General features: G+C 30.0%; 1 protein-coding gene across 1 annotated transcript; it reads right to left on the bottom strand.

The window, feature by feature from the left end:
• Window positions 1-514: 514 nt before the first annotated feature.
• On the bottom strand, window positions 515-11987 carry LOC123700324. Its single transcript, XM_045647506.1, has 6 exons — window positions 11747-11987; window positions 7076-7232; window positions 3882-3996; window positions 2358-2492; window positions 1610-1826; window positions 515-1102 (listed from the first exon to the last, which is right to left on the bottom strand). The coding sequence occupies exons 1-6, from the start codon at window positions 11907-11909 to the stop codon at window positions 948-950; spliced, it is 942 nt and encodes a 313-aa protein (XP_045503462.1). The 5' UTR covers window positions 11910-11987; the 3' UTR covers window positions 515-947.
• Between the last annotated feature and the right edge of the window lie 5494 nt (window positions 11988-17481).

The raw sequence follows: 17481 nt of genomic DNA on the forward strand, positions 1-17481 counted from the left end.
AAATCCTTCATAAAAATTAATTGTTCACAGCAATTTTATTGTCTACTAGATTTCCGCCCGCGGCTTCGCCCGCGTTTGCAAAGGAAAACCCGCATAGTTCCCGTTCCCGTGGGATTTCCGGGATAAAAACTATCCTATGTGTTAATCCAAGTTACCCTCTATATGTGTGCTAAATTTCATTCAAATCGGTTCAGTAGTTTTTACGTGAAAGAGTAACAAACATCCATACATTCACCATTCACCATTCGAAAGCTACATCCACGCCACGAGTAATATAGGCTAGGTTTTATCCCGGAAATCCCACGGGAACGGGAACTATGCGGGTTTTTCTTTGTATGCTTAAATCTTTCAAACTAAGCAAGGAATTTTGATGTTTTTTTTTAATAGATACCTGTTTGTAATTTATTTTCTTTGAAAACGCGGGCGAAGCCACAGGCGAAAAGCTAGTCAGTAAATAATGAGGTGTTTTATTTTAAAGATTTTGACCAAACATTTTTGGTCTACGAAGCTTGAAATCATCCAATAACATTGTCATACACATTATCCGGTATTATAACAACACTAAATGAATAGGCTTGGTTGCACCATCTTTTACCTAGTTAAAGTAAAGATTAATTAATGTCAAATTTAACAATAACAGTAACGGTGACTTTTACAGCGAAATGTATTGCACCAGCGTATTTTTTAGCATAGCAAAAGTTTTCAAAGTCATAAGTCAATTGACAGCTTATTTTGTATTTTTTCACAGTTATTTAACTTTAATTGCTAAAACACGGTTATAGTCAGCGTAAAAATAAAGAAGTCATATATAAAATTATCAAATGGTGCAGCTCATATTTTCCCTAACCGTTACTTTGACATGTTTGTTATCGCTAAAGTCAGTGCAGCCAAATTTGAGAAAAGTTATTTACAACGTCCACACCATCTTTAATATCACCACTTTTAGTTTAGTCCACACTTAATGTTCTGAATGAGCCAGGCATGCCTAAATACTGTTCGTAGAACTTTTCTGTTTGTCGCTTTGATTCGTCGGTTTTAGCAGCACTCATTTCTTGAAGATAGTCCATAAAATCCTTTTTACATAACTCGTCTAGTAGCTCATCTGAAATAATATGAAATGAATTTATATCTCGAATTCTCGATATATCAATTTTGAAATTTAAAGCAGAAAATAAATTTTGAAATTGCAAGTACTATTTTCATATTATAATAATCTAATATATAAAAATCAATGCCACTTTTCGTTGTAATTCCATAACTCGAGAACGGCCGAACCGATTTCGATAATTCTTTTTTTATTATATTCCTTGAAGTACGAGGATGGTTCTTATGTAGAGAAAATTTAAATATGTACCACGGGCGAAGCCGGGGCGGACCGCTAGTATTGTATAAGTATAATGTTTTAAGAATGATGAATTAGGTATTTTGATCATTCAAAAGCGCTTCCGAAGTCTTGTTGAAAGAATAAAATGAGTCTGAAAAGGTCTATATGAGGTGTAAAGTAAATACGTAAAAACATAATCAAAATCAATTGCTTAATGCCATAAAATTAATAATATTGCTATTCCAATTTGTCTTGAGGTGAGAATAAACCGATCACAATACTTACTATGTATTTTTTCCATTGATTTCTCTTTACCACCATATTCAGAAGGTAATATATCCAAGGGTATATGTTCTGTTAAAGAAGCTATGTCTTTATGTACGTGGATGCGGTTAACCAGCTTTTCATTCAACACTTGCTTCACAACCAGGTTTATGAAGGTTTCAATTGTTTTGGATGGTGTAAGGAAATGTAGGCCTCTGATGCGGAAACTATAACCCTCCTGAAAAAAAATATACATACAATAAATATGCTAAGCGTGTGTAATATTTTTTTGGTAGTATTATAATTACATATTATTCTTTATCTGATGAGACATTATAGTCACTGCTTAAAAATCGTTTTCAACAAATTATTGTTATGGTCAAATAATTATAGGGTGTAATCGTTAAGTGTGCACAGGTGATTATTCCGTAAATATTGCAGGTATCAAAAAACTTTAAACTGATATCGAAAGTGCTTAACCTAATGAGTAAAATGACTATAAGTAATAACTTTTTAAAGATATAACGAAAAATATCTAAAAATTAACTTGAAACTCTCCCATACATTTAGTATGAAATTGAATGTAACATTTTTGGATATTTCTCTTTTTATTTTTAAAAACTTAGTATTGCCATTTTACTCATTAGGTTAATTACTTTCGATATCAGTTTAAAGTTTTTTGATATCTGCAATAAGTAGTTACGGAATAATCGCCTGTGCACACTTAACGATTACACCCTGTATATTTCGTAAGAAATAAAATACTCACAACAACAATAGTCAGCGCCTGTCGTAGTTCCATTATACTAATATTCTTCAGCAATTCCAATATATTTGCCTCTTGATAGTCGAACAACACCAGAACACCGTTGCAATAATCATATCGTTGGAGATACTCACATAACTGTAAATGAATTACATATACTATAATCACCATTGAATATATTATAAATGTTTTAACCGATTGAGCCCCCAGCGGCCCGATCGGTCCACGACACAATAGATTTTCTATTGAGTCTGTGATTCCGGGGCCTGAGTTATTAAATATTATTTTTATTTGTTTTCTCTATTCCTTAATCCATAGGTACTAATATACTAATACTAATATACTAATATACTAATAATGTTATAAATGCGAAAGTAACTCTGTCTGTCTGTCTGTTACTCAATCACGCCTTAACTACTGAACCAATTTGCATGAAATTTGGTATAGAGATATTTTGATACCCGAGAAAGGACACAGGATAGGTTTTATCCCGGAAATCCCACGGGAACGGGAACTATGCGGGTTTTTCTTAGACTGCGCGGGCGATGCCGCAGGTGGAAAGCTAGTTCCTCCTTATATTTCGGAAACGTGGTGCAAATTTAGATTACTTTTGTTACAGTACATTAGGACTAGAAAAAGTGTTGTTGCATCTAACGTTTGTTTTTTCAACTATCGTTTAGTTTTCAGTAATTATCTACACTGGATACGTTTTGGGTATGCGTCCAGTGCAAGTAATTGCACTTAAAAGTCCGAACTGGACATTTGGGACAGCAATAGTCGCATTGGGTTAAAATCCATGTCACAATCAGTTTGTAAAGTAATTGTAAATAATTTATATTCATTGTGTAACTGTAATACATAGTTATCTACTAATACAGTTTAAGGTCTGTACTGAAAGTATAGACTGTAGTAAAATAAATAAAAGACATAGTCAACATCTGCGCAGGATCTGGTAGACAGGTTAATGATAATGCACCCTAGTATAATTTTATATATATTTATATAGAAATAATTCAATATTTATTTCGCAACTAATTTTATTATCAATAGATAGCAATTATTTATAGACATAATTATATCGCCTTGCTAACTTTATCAAGGTCTATAAAATATGCTTTAAGAAGTACATAATTTTATTTAAAAACGACAATATATTTTTTTTATTTTTTATGTAAAATAATAGATAAATCGTGGATCAGAATTATTTCACATTACGACAAAAAATAATCCTGCATTTTTGCTACATTGATTCTGCATTCTGATTCCCAATATTTAATATAGCTACCTACTCAAATTTTATTTTAGCCTCTTTATTTAGCGGCATTTATCGACATTCTTATGGTCAATTAGGAAAAATTGCAAATCAGTTCAGTTGTTCTTGTATTAGAAAAAGTTTAACTAACACGACTTTCCTATATTATACTCATATAATTTAGAAATATAATATCTCCAATTCAAATTAGACATATTACCGTGCTAACAATCCATAAAATGTACATAATATAAACTTTATGAATAATAACTTACCATAATCGTGAATTTGTAATAATTACTGAAACTGCTTTCGAAACGTTTTCCTATGTTCCTTAGCACGTACACGCGGTAGTGATCCTTCGTGAGTTTTGGAAGGAAACCATCGATACTGAAACAAAATTAAATATTATTTTTAAAAATTTAACAACATAATACATTCATAGCCCTTGTCCCCTAGTGAAGTATGGAGCAGATGCATTATGCATACATCTGTTTCGCTGATCGATATTTTTTTAGAGAAAAGTAGGTGATCAGGCCTTTGTGTCCTGCCAGACCGAGACATTTTTTCTTCGTCTCCACCGAGAATCGAACACGAGTTCCCTTGGTTTTCCGCTCACGCGTTAACCGCTGTACCAAGGAGGCGGTGTTGACCGCGGCGTTGACCGTAGGTAATAAATAATAGACTGTGGCTCCCAAAAATAAAGTTCATATTTTAATATTAGTAGCTGCCATAGTGAACACACTATCTATATAATATTATAAAGCTGAAGAGTTTTTTTGTTTTAACGCGCTAATCTCAGGAACTACTAGTCCGATTTGAAAAATTCTTATGGTGTTAGATAGCCCCTTCGTCTAGGTATATAATATTATTATCATCACGCTAAGACCAACAGGAGCGGAGCAATGCGGGTGAAACCGCGGAGCACAACCAGTACATAAATAAAGAGCCTCACTAATATGGAATAGAAAAAGATAGTATGGACTAGGTCCAGATTATTTTTTCTTAGCTGAGTTTCTTTTTTTTTTAAGAATATACCTAATGTTATACTATATTATATATCTTATTCTAATAATATCATTAACGTTTTATCTATTAATGATAATAATGAGACGTTAACTATGAAGCGTGTTAACTATAAAAAATGTTATGTTCAACTATCTTTATCTAATACTTTTTATCAACAAGTTTTAAAAGCACAAGATTTGGTCTAAGTTATAACATGATGAGAGTTTTTGATTGACATTATTTAAAACCGCGTACGTTTAGAGCTAGCGCGCACAAGCAACTTTGTCTCCGCAACTACATAATTATTTTGTCTCTTACATCAACTCTATGGGCTAGTAAGAAAGTGCGCGCACGTAGCGACGCAACTCCCCATATAGTTGATGTGAGAGACAAAATAGTTGCGGAGACAAAAGTTGCTCTTGCGCGCTAGCTCTAAATATTATCACAGTATTCTGATAAAAATATAAAATTTTATTTTTACATTGAAAGTGTAAAGTTTTAAACAAACTATATAAATATATAAAAAAAAATTGAAATTAATAATTTATTTTCAATTATTATTAATAATATAATTTTTTATTTCTTTTTTTGAGCTTTTTTTCATAAAAGTTTAGCGCCTAATATTGAAATTGGAACTATATGACCACCTATAAACATTACCCCCTTTAATCCATTTCAAATTCCTTTATTATATACTATTAATGAAAAAATAAATTTTAATTGAATAATTATTACGTCTTAACTTCCAGTCTTTGTAATAAAAAATGTTATATCTACTAGACAATAATTTTCCTCATAATATACGAAAATGTAAAGTTTATTTTTTACAATAATATTAATTTGTAAAATTCTGACTACTTAACGCCGACAAAAAAGTGATCACACAAAAAGTACCTAACATGAATATTTGCAAGAAACTTTAACCATCTAAAAGTAAATTGAATAAACAATATTTTTTTGTATACGACTTTTAAAGAATAAAGTTATGTAGCGGTCCGCCCCAACTTTACATATAGAACATTACATTTTCTCTCTTCAATAACCATCCTCGTACCTACTTCAAGAAATATTATAGAAAAGAATTAACGAAATCGATTTTCTTCACATAAGCTAAGTATAAGTCGTCTCCGCTTATCTTTTGGAGTATTTGTATATAAACATTTACAAGGCCAAAAATCATATAGGTGGAGGTCAACGACTTAAAAACTTGATTGGAATAATTTTATGGGAAGTACTTACAAAAGGCCCTTATAAATAATATTATGCTATCTAAATTCATAATTAATAAGGTTATTATGGTTACGGTTAGCTATTCCACATTAATCAATAATATTATTTTCTTTTATAAAAAACTGTTTTTACAGTTCACGAAATAATTTTAATAATACGACTAAGTTTAGGTACCTAATTGCGATTATCTATAATTCGTGTCTGAAAACTGATGAATATTTAGTTTAAGTCTGAAGTCAAGGCATAAAAGTAACCCCAAATTAACAAAAACGCCCGAAGTAAAATTGGTAAAAGAATTTACTTACAATTTTAAACACAAAATAACACAACAAATCAATCTTTCTATTTGTTATCAGCTAATGTTATATTTTTTAAAGGCACCCGTCATCACAGGGTGTTCGCGCCTCCTCTGGATTATGAGACATTTTTTGCTTTTATTTATTTTTTGCACGAATAATATAAAAATACAATATAAAAAAATATTTATTTTAAACAAAATTAAAAATACTGGTATAAATTAGGAATAAAATGACTAAAATACAATAATTGCTTAAAATACTATAAAATTTAAATCAAAATTATTATAACAAATTCAGTAAAAACACGGCACAAAAACACTCAACTTAATCCTATATCACAGTAAAAACCTAAACTAATATCACACACTATTCCTTTGGTTGACTACGACTACAAAATTTCAACAGTATTGTAGGAACGCAGACCTTACACTGCACCCAGGGCGGAAGGCAGATTCTCACCCGTCATCGCCATGCCCAATTTTTGCTCAGTAGCATATCTATTGCTTGCAAAAATTGGGCACTCGAGTAACAGGTGAGGAACCGTCTCTTCAACTCCAGGCTAACATAGACACGACGGATTCTCCTTCAGCTTGAATCTGTTCAAGCAGCTATTATTGGAGGTGTCAAGATTATGTGGGTTTTCAAGTTCATTTGAAGTCGCGTAAGTCAAGGGCATTTGCTATTAGCATAAATAAAAACTCCATTCTATCCTACTAATATTATAAATGCGAAAGTTTGTAAGGATATGTGTGTGTTTGTTACTCTTTCACGCAAATACTACTGAACCGATTACAATGAAATTTAGCACACATATAGAGGGTAACTTGGATTAACACATAGGATCCCACGAGATCGGGAACTATGCGGGTTTTCCTTTAAAAACGCGGGCGAAGCAGCGGGCGGATTTCTAGTATATTGTATTCTATACTCACACAATATCTTTGTAACCTTTGACAAGATATCTTGGGTCTTGGAGTTCAAAAAACGCAGGCATAAGGGTTCTAAATGTGCAGGTTTTGTCCAATTTCTTCTTTACTTTTTCTGTAGAACCCTTGCAAATAATGATGGCTCTTTCTAGGTATTCCCGAGCTAAAACGAAATGAAAAAGTAATAATTATTAATAACATAATACAAAATTAACATAATTAATTATTAATAACATAATACAAAATTAACATAATGAAATTTGTCTCTGAAATGTGAATTATGCTATCTAGGATAAGTGGAACCAAAGTGGTTGTAAAAGAGGCCTGGTTGTTTCTATATGGGCGTGATTAAGCTTTGATTCATATACTTTTGATAGAGCGATCACAAGAAGTAAACAATTTGTTTTTAAAATTTTTATTTGCATGAGCATAATATATCACTAGAATATAAACGAATATAAAATTAACAATTATGTATCACTGAAAGATTTTGGGAAGACTTCACCTTACGATTTCGTTATGATATTTTATGAATGTATGATACTATTTTGGATAAATAATTTATGTTGTCTCTAGTTACATACAATTTTTTTTGACGAATAAAAGCTACTGCCAAAAATGTAGGACGAAGACGATACAGATAGATAGTTAAATAAGAAGTTAAGACTTCAGCTTTTATCCAGTAGCATCATAATGCTAATTATTTACTCAATTTACATAATACACAAGCGAGACTATGTTAATAATTATTATAACATTTTTTGCAGTTTCATAACTTTTTGTTATCAAGATATAGACCTTCAGATTCACAGTACCTACAGCTTATTTACATAAACATATTATTTTTCAAATATTACATTACAAATGACTTTTTTTTCATTTAAGTGAAGTCCTGTGTTCTCTTGTGAGGAATGGGGTAGATTTCACAATTTATCGACTTTTCTTTAATGACAAGAATGTTGTTTCCTGTTATAGCTTCCCAGACTGTGACATTTGTTATTAAATTTTACTAGGAATCTAACATCGATCAATTTGGATAGAAACTAACGCTTTAATTATTTTGCCTAGATTGATTATTCATATTTTAATATGGTTTAAAACCTTCGTTTTCTTTTTTATTTCACGTGTTCATATGATACCAACGCTCTAAGATTACAACAATTAATAAAACTGCTTTTGTAGGTATAAACAATAAACATAGGTACTTCAATTATAAAATTATACAGTGTAGTGTAGCTTAATGCTATTAGTCAGAAGTGCGAGTAATTGTTGTTTTATTTTACATTTTTTATATCCCTTGAACAATAGCTGATGTTCATGGCGCTAATAATGGTATTTAATTGGAAGCGAGTCTAAGCGAATTCTTTTTTTTAACAAATTAAATACACACCTTAAAATTTTCAGAATTAAACCAGATTCAAGCCCCACACAAGCATCAGTTTTAAAAGAAAAAAAATATCAAAACAGGTTCGCCGAGTCATAAGTTGTGACATAGCAAATCCAAAAAAAAGATGAATGGAAACAAGTCAATAACTGCGTTAAAAACAACCGACTTCAAACTTGCACTTGCAACATTTACAAATACAGACAAAAATGCTCATAAAATAAAAACTACTGGGCTTATCCGAATAAAATTTTTATGGGACCAATTCGACACCATCCCGCATCGAACAAAAAAAGAATCACGTAAATCGGTTCAGAAACCTCGGAGTAATCGGTGTACATACATAAAAAAAAAACATACCGGCCGAATTAATAACCTCCTTTTTTTTGAAGTCGGTTAAAAATATCTCAAATCGACTGTGATTTGAGACTTTGTTTCTTTTTTTAATATACCTAATTAGATTGTACTTCATTTTATAATTTACCAAAAAAATTAATTAGGTATCTATTTATTTAAATAACGTCTCAGTTTTCCTTATTTCTAGAGTAGAGCAGTATTTTACTTATTCATAATTCTTAGTAACTATACTTAAATAATTCCCGAAATCTTTTTCATTTGTACCATATTATAAAAATTTTTTGATGATTATGCATTTCTCAGAAGTTAGTAATTATTGGCTTCTGACCTTAATAAGATACAAAAGGTATTTTTTGGATTTAACTACCTAATTAAAAACAGCAGAAAACAACTCGTCTAAAATTATGGTACTTTATGATACAAATAAGACCAATCAAGATTAAGTACTCACTGCAATCAAATTATAAATACATAATATTATTTATTTATAATCTTTATTGCATACAAAACAAATACAAATTTCACATACACAGACAGGACATTTGATGCAAAGGGCGGCTTTATTGCTTCAAGCAATTTCTTCCAAGCAACCCGAGCAACCAATGTATTGGAAAAAAAAGAAAATTAAGGTAGATTATGTACACAATAGAAATAAAAAAAGGACATCACATAATAAAATAAAAGACAACAACAAAATTATGATTAAAAAAAATTCTAAAAAAAAACAAGAGAAATAAACCAAAAGGGGAAAAAAAAACACATGAAAATAAACAGTAAAAAAAAAAACAAGCAAGAAAAAAAAATATGACAATAATTAATAATAAAAATAATTAACAGGTTTGCAAATAGTGACACTTAACCATATTTTCATATATTACAAATATTGTGATTAATGAATAAGTTCCTTTATTAAAAGGTTATTAAACCAAAACAATTATGTACTTATAACGCACGCAATAAAGTTGCAATACGAAGTCATCAATCGAGTGATTATACATTATAAATATTGAAGCCTTGAATTTATTTTAAGAACGGTCATTTTTATTTGTTTTATATTTTTTATTACCTTATAAATCAAACATTTCTTATTTAGAACGTCTGGTTCGCAAATTTGTGTTAAAATGCACCCGAAGAGTGTGAATTACATGTATATTTCGATGCGCAAATATATTATCAATGCTTTGTATCTATGTACATTATAATAAATCTGTAGAAGGGTCAATTCTGTACATTGAAAATATTGAAAAAATAAACACCAGGGGGTGTTACTGGATCGATACCAAACCCAAATATGTGATTAAAAAAATTTTTGTCTGTCTGTCTGTCTGTCTGTATGTTCAGGCATCACGTGAAAACTAACGGTTCGATTTCGATGAAACTTGGTATAATTATACCTTATTATCCTGGGCATAAAATAGGATACTTTTTATCCCGGAAAAATACGTAGAAAAAAAAATCGTAATTTTTCTTAATTTTTCCGCGCGGACGGAGTCGCGGGCGGAAGCTAGTATTAAATACTTTTACACATTTATCTTTTTTTTCGTAACCTAACTGGTGTAAGAAAGCTGCGTATTTTTATGATTTTTCCTGATAAATTTTCATAATATTTTTAAAATCCTAAGTATTTGAATTGTTTTATAGCTTATTTTTCGAGGCTATATTATATCATCACGCTACGACCAACAGGAGTGGTGAAACCGTGCGGAGCAGCTAGTGTTATAATAAAAATCAAAATTACTACCTACAGCATTCAACTAACCAGATTAGTATATTAGCCATATACCTACTATTTTATTATTGTGTTCGTGATCAATAAATTTATTTATAATAATTTCCATAAAGTCGTAGTTAGGTAGTTAGGTAGCTAGTGTAAAATAAAATTAATTCGAAAATTTTGAACATTAATTGGCGATGGTAAATCTTTAGTTTTGTTTTAACATCGATCAAAGGTTTTTAAGTTCTGTTTGTATGTCAATGGCCTTTTGGCTAACATCGCGAAACACCATACAAAATAACACATATCCACAGATGATGATTTAAATATTCTTCGATACGATCTACTTTTTATTAAATGATACTTTTTATTAAATGTAGAGTTTTTTTTGTACTACCGATTTTTCTTAAGAAGAAAAAGAGGCAGACCGCAAAAAAGGTGGGACGAAGAGATTAGAAAAGTGGCTGGCGTCACATGGAACAGAGTGGCCCAAGAAAGACAAGAGTGGAAACGGTTGGAGGAGGCCTTTGTCGACTGGCAAACAGATCTACAAAAAATAAGCAAAATTCAAATAAGAGACTAGATTAAGGTTTACATTAGATTTTAAGTTTTATTTGTATTAGAATCATATTATAATAATTGTAATGTGGATCTGAATACAAGGCTTTTTATTTTATTTATTATTTATTTTATTTACAGATTATTCTTATCCCCGCAAAAATTCTGATTAAGTTATTTATTATCACTACATAGTATTATATAAAACAGAGTCGCTTTCTCTGTCCCTATGTCCCTTTGTATGCTTAAAGCTTTAAAACTACGCAATGGATTTTGATGCGGTTTTTTAATAGTTAGAGTGATTCAAGAGGAAGGTTTTAGTATATTATAATTTATTAGATTTTAGACATAGCGGTTGAAGCCGCGTGTGGTATGCTAAACTATCTTACCGTCCGTATTATGTAGTAATGTATTGTAGTAAGTTATTTTAAAAAATATTTTTAATTATTTTAATTATTATGTCCGATATATAACTTTAAAGAAAATAACATTAACAGTAAGCGCTTAAAAACGTTTTAATTATTTTCAACTATTTTAATAGATAAATTATAAACAATTATTTTGATCAAAGAAAACATTATTTAAAAGTTGTGTGCCTAAATTGGCTGTATGATATTATAAATTATTAAATTTAATTATCTAATTAACAACAACAAATACTCACAAAAATCGGTCTTTCCAAAATGGCTCTGTTTTTTAATCCACTCCTCCAAGATATCGATGGCTTCATTAATCCTGGCTGGTGTGTTCAAATTGTATTGTTCCCGAACGAATTTCATAGTGTCATCCCTGTATTCTAACATAGGGTTTTTTGGTATGCTCTCCATGATAGACGGGCACAGATAATAAATAATATACAAGTACGGGTAACTGACACCACCTCGAGTTCAAGAGTGACTGTGCCTACGTTCTATATGATACAGTATACATATATAATCATACGTCATAGTTTTGTTTTTTAATACGATCTTTACTGTTGTGTGACGTGGTTTTTGTTAGGTGAAGATGAAGATAGATGAGGAAATGTTATTGTTTTAGAAATAAATAGGTAATTTCTTTTGTTAAAGTAGCTTTAGGTTAGGTATCTATTAAATTAACTACATCTACTGTATTTACATTTTATTAAAATAAACACAGAATTTACTTGTTATTATGAATTTTATGATTAAAACATGAATAAATATATGAATTATTAATAGTTTATTAAAACTAGTAAGTTTTATAAGCGTCACGTGAGTTAACTTTATTTTATAAGAAGCATTTTTAAATTAGGTACCTTTTTCATTGCTGAATAGAAAAATAATAATCTCTTATGATTTATGAATATTAATAGATTATTTTATTGGCAATTACTGGATATCGTCATAACATTTAATTATAAATTAATATTTATGGAAAATTTAATTTCAAATCATAAAAATTTGTAGTTTTTTATATTTTTAAATTGTTAAATTCATAATATTTTTTTCGTGATATTTATTAAACCAAGTAAAACGGAAATTCTTCATCGGATCATCATATAATTATTAATTATTATTATCATTATCGTTAAATAAAATCTATATTTAACAAATAAATTGAATAAACGTGATTGTAAACTAAAACCACTGACCATGGAAAATAATGCATAAACAGTTATCTTCGATGCAGATGTTATATAAAAGTATGTATAAATATTTTATCAACAAAAAATATTAAAAAAACCCAGAGCAAACTAAATATATAAAAATATATAAATTTATTGTCAAAATAAATGTGCTTTGGTTGTCTCGAGTATCAATTTCATGTGATTATCACAATGATAAAAAAATTCTGCATAAAGAAGTGTTATTTTATGTTGTCTTTGTGTTATGTGCGATACACATACATATATATAATGTATGTATGTAATGTGTGACCGCCTCCTTGGTACAGCGGTTGATGCTTGAGCGCAGAACCGGGGCCCTGGGTTTGATTCCCGGTGGAGACGAAGAAAATAAAAATTTCTCAGTCTGGCAGGTCACAGAAGGCTGATTACCTACTTGTCTCTTAAGAAAATAGATCAGTGAAACAGACGTACGCATAATGTACGCATATGCCAAGTGGGGTAAGGGGCAGCCCTTACCCCACTTGGGGACACGGGATTTCACTTTATGGAATATAGTTTATACCTACAAAGCAATCAGAGTTAAAACTTTATATATATATACTAGTTTTCCGCCTGTGGCTTCGCCCGCGTTTTCAAAGAAAAATCCGATAATTCCCGTTCCCGTAGGATTTCCGGGATAAAACCTAGCCTATGTTACTCGTGGATAATGTAGCTTTCGAATGGTGAAAGAATTTTTAAAATCGGTCCAGTAGTTTATGAGCCTATTCATTACAATCAAACAAACAAACAAAGTTTTCCTCTTTATAATATTAGTGTAGATATATATAATATGTATATAAATGAATTATTAAATTGCTGTAATTAGCGTTAATACAAGTGTATCTATGCATTTTTGTATTAATCTACTTGATTCATATAAAAATATAATGTAATGCCATAAGGAAACCAGTTGCATAGGAAGTATGAATACATTCATAAAATACTTGCATTAAACAAAGAAATATACCCAATTGTTTGTGAAGATATAAAGAAGTTCTATGTTCGACAACTGAATCAATTTTGATTAAACTTTCAATGATACGTAATTGAAATAAATGAAGTCAATATAAAAACAACATTTGCAATACTAGCAATTGTTTCTTAAATAATATATATAATGTAAGATACATAATATGAACACACATATTGCCAGCTTTCCGTCAGCGGCTTTGCTCGTGTAGTAAAAGAAAAACCTACCTATATAGATTACGGAATCACGAGAACGGTCTCGTGGGATTTCTAGAAAAAAAACCTATCCCATGTCCTTTCTCAGGTCTCAAGCTATCTCTGAACCAAATTTGAAGCGCAGTGGTTTTTCAGTTCAGCACGGACATACATACAAACAAAGATGTAAACTCTATGTAAATTATAATGAGAATAAATAATGAATAAATAATAATAATAAAAAAAGAAAAAGAAAAGATACAAAAATTACAATACTAGGTAATTAAAATTTTCTTGTCTATCTCATTGTACTTATGATCTGTAAATCAATTGATTAGGTATCTATTTCCTATTTTCAAAACGATTAAAACAACGCTTTTATTGTGCATTTTGAATAAAATAACTTGTTTTTAAAACTAAGTAAACACTCTTATGTTATACCTAAATAAACAAACTAAAACAACAAAAAACCGGTTTAATTCTTACCGGTCTCTTTTTAAGGTTACTGTTATTAGTAGAACTTATTTATTACGCATTAAATAAAACGTTTTATTTATTTAGATCAAATTATCGCCCTACATTCTTTATATATAAGTTCAGGTCTCTAGATTTTTCTGAATAAAGCTACATTTTCCTTATTTATTAAACCTAAATTATAAACTGTATGTTAAAGCTACATTTTTAATACAAAAATAATATTTCAAATTATCGTATTATGAATAAAAAAAATCCTTATTACCTAAGCTAGAAAAATAGGTAGTAAAAAATATGTTAAACGGTCTAGCACAAATCACATTTTACATAAATTAAGATTATAAGCAATTGCTTGATGTAAATAATTATTGTTTACATCGAGTGTAATAAATAATAATAAGCTAAGGGTTCCGTAACAATATCATCATTATCAGCCCATATTATATGCTCCCACTGCTGGGAAACGGGCCTCCTATAATGGTACAGGCTATATTAAATCGCTTTCTTTTTAGGGGGTTGACCTAGGTGCTTTGAGATGTCAAGTATACCACGTAAAACTTGTATTTTGGTATCCTAAAACTGTTCTCAAAATACATACAATTCGCAAGTTTCATGATAGTTAGGGTTCACAAAAAATACACCGTTTTAAAATACACATAACTGACTAATATAAATCGAATACAGTGATTGAAATACGGTAACTTGATCCATTGTTCCTTAAATCAATATAAAATTGGACATACGGTACCTCATAGTCGTAGATATTATAATATTATCATATTACGTGGGCTGACCTTGAGCAGCTCCAATAAAAAAGTGGTCACTGTGTACGTAGTATTTGATACTAAATAATTATACAGAAAAACTCAGAAATCAATCGCATATACGAGTGACCTTCTAGTTTGTATAAAATCATTGCAAGTGAACTATTTATTTTTGACACGCTAAAATTTAATAATTGCTCAATTTAATATGACCTCAATATTTTCAATGTTTCATTTTAATTGCATGCGTTTTTAACATAAATTCATAAGGAATTTTTTAAGCTTAAAATATGATCTATATCAGATCTATATGATCACGGTTTCTGACAGCCTGGAGACAGACAGAGAGACAGCGGAGGGTTGATAATAGGGTCCCGTTTTACCCTTTGGGTACCGAACGTTAAAAAAACAATTCCCTGTAATCTTAATAAGTCGATAACGAAATCGGAGGAGATTCTAAATAAAAAAAATTATAGGTATCAGAACTGCAATTGTGTACCTACTTCTTGTATTTTTCCTAGTTTATTTACATTAGCAACAAAGTAGACGTCTATTATAATAATCGTTCACATTATCTTGTTACCATGAATACACACATACCTACCTCTTACACGTAATTTTGCATGCTAATTTAAATCATTCTACTGCTTCTGCTGCTATAAGGCTCATTTCATGAATTATAGCAATACAATTAATAAACAAATAAATATAATATAACAAAAATTAACTGTGTACAGACATCAAATAAAAGTCAACTTCTGGTAGCCTGATTGGTATTGGAAAATGACCAAAGAATTAGATATTTGATAGGATTATGACCAACACTCTAATAGAAGGCCCTAATTGTATGCCTAAAGATAATAATAATGAAGAATTAATCAATGGTGCTTCATTAATTTCCAAATAGAAGTAAAAGCATATTTCGTGTAGTTTGTTCTAATTTTTAATTGTTTTTGTGCTAATATGACCGTCACTGTGAAAATGAAAAGAGCTCTCTCTCTCTCTCTATTTTCTTTAAGAAGAGAGAGATAAAGATTTCAAACAATTAGTCCTTATTATGTTATTGTACGCTACGCATATCAAAATTTAGCTAGTCCACCGTTTAGAGATCTCTAGTATTATACAGGAGAAGAATAATGTTTTTGATTATTTTATAACTAGATTTCCGCCCGCGGCTTCGCCCGCGTTTGCAAAGGAAAACCCGCATAGTCCCCGTTCCCTTGGGATTTCCGGGATAAAAACTATCCTATGTGTAAATTCAAGTTACCCTCTATATGTGTGCTAAATTTCATTGTAATCGGTTCAGTAGTTTTTACGTGAAAGAGTAACAAACATCCATACATCCATACTTACAAACTTTCGCCTTTATAATATATTTATTAAGATTATTCCGATTTATTTTGCCTTATTAATTTGCCCACTGAATGTATAAAGAATAACTCCAATTTTAAACAGCTAACATTTTATTTATTTTATGGTATTTTTTTATCGGTTTAATGCTAGTTTATATTGATATAAATTACGATTCAAACAAAATATTGTATTTATTGCCACAAATGTCAATGCCTTAAAAGTAAACTTTAAAATCGATTGTGATAAAATAAAATGTATTTGTATCAATGTGCCATGACTGTGATCATAGGTAATACTGTATATGTTAACGGAATTGTATGTAATCCGTCATTGTATACAATTCCTAGGAAATGTATGTAATTCCTAAAATCGCACGGAAATGTGTGAAATAAATTATTTTATACATACTGTGATTGTCGTAACATTTTTTTTTCTCAGTTAACAATAGTTTGTTGTTATTCCGTGTTTATGTAAGTTTCCTGGAGCAATAATTACATTTAAAAACACTATTCGCTGAAAAACCATATTGTTGTGAAATACTTTGATGCTCTTTAAATTACCTAAACCATATTAATAAGCTTTTTATTACCTAGAAAATTTATACTAAATTTATAGGAACACTTTTTCTATACACTCAAAGCGATAATATTTATAATATTATGTAAATTAATAGAGTATTGAGTAGTGGTTGCTGTGAATTCGACTAGGTGATTTTTAAGTACCTACGCCATTAGAGCCTACATTTTTTATTGAGATACAAGTTTGGGTAAAAAATATCTAAAATATATCGTCATACGCTTGTCTTATCTATATTAAAACATGGTCATTTTTTAATATGTAGACTTTTATACAAATACAAACTCACTTGCATAAAAATATGTTCAAATACTAATACATATTTATTATGTAATAGACAAAATTTAGATAGTTCAGTGTGCTAAGATTTAAATGGTAACCAAGTATTAAAAAGTAGGTTTCTAAGACAGATCTAGAATACAATCGGTGTTACACCTACTC

The sequence above is a fragment of the Colias croceus genome, chromosome 19 (assembly GCF_905220415.1).
Source record: "Colias croceus chromosome 19, ilColCroc2.1".
NCBI classification, from domain to species: domain Eukaryota; kingdom Metazoa; phylum Arthropoda; class Insecta; order Lepidoptera; family Pieridae; genus Colias; species Colias croceus.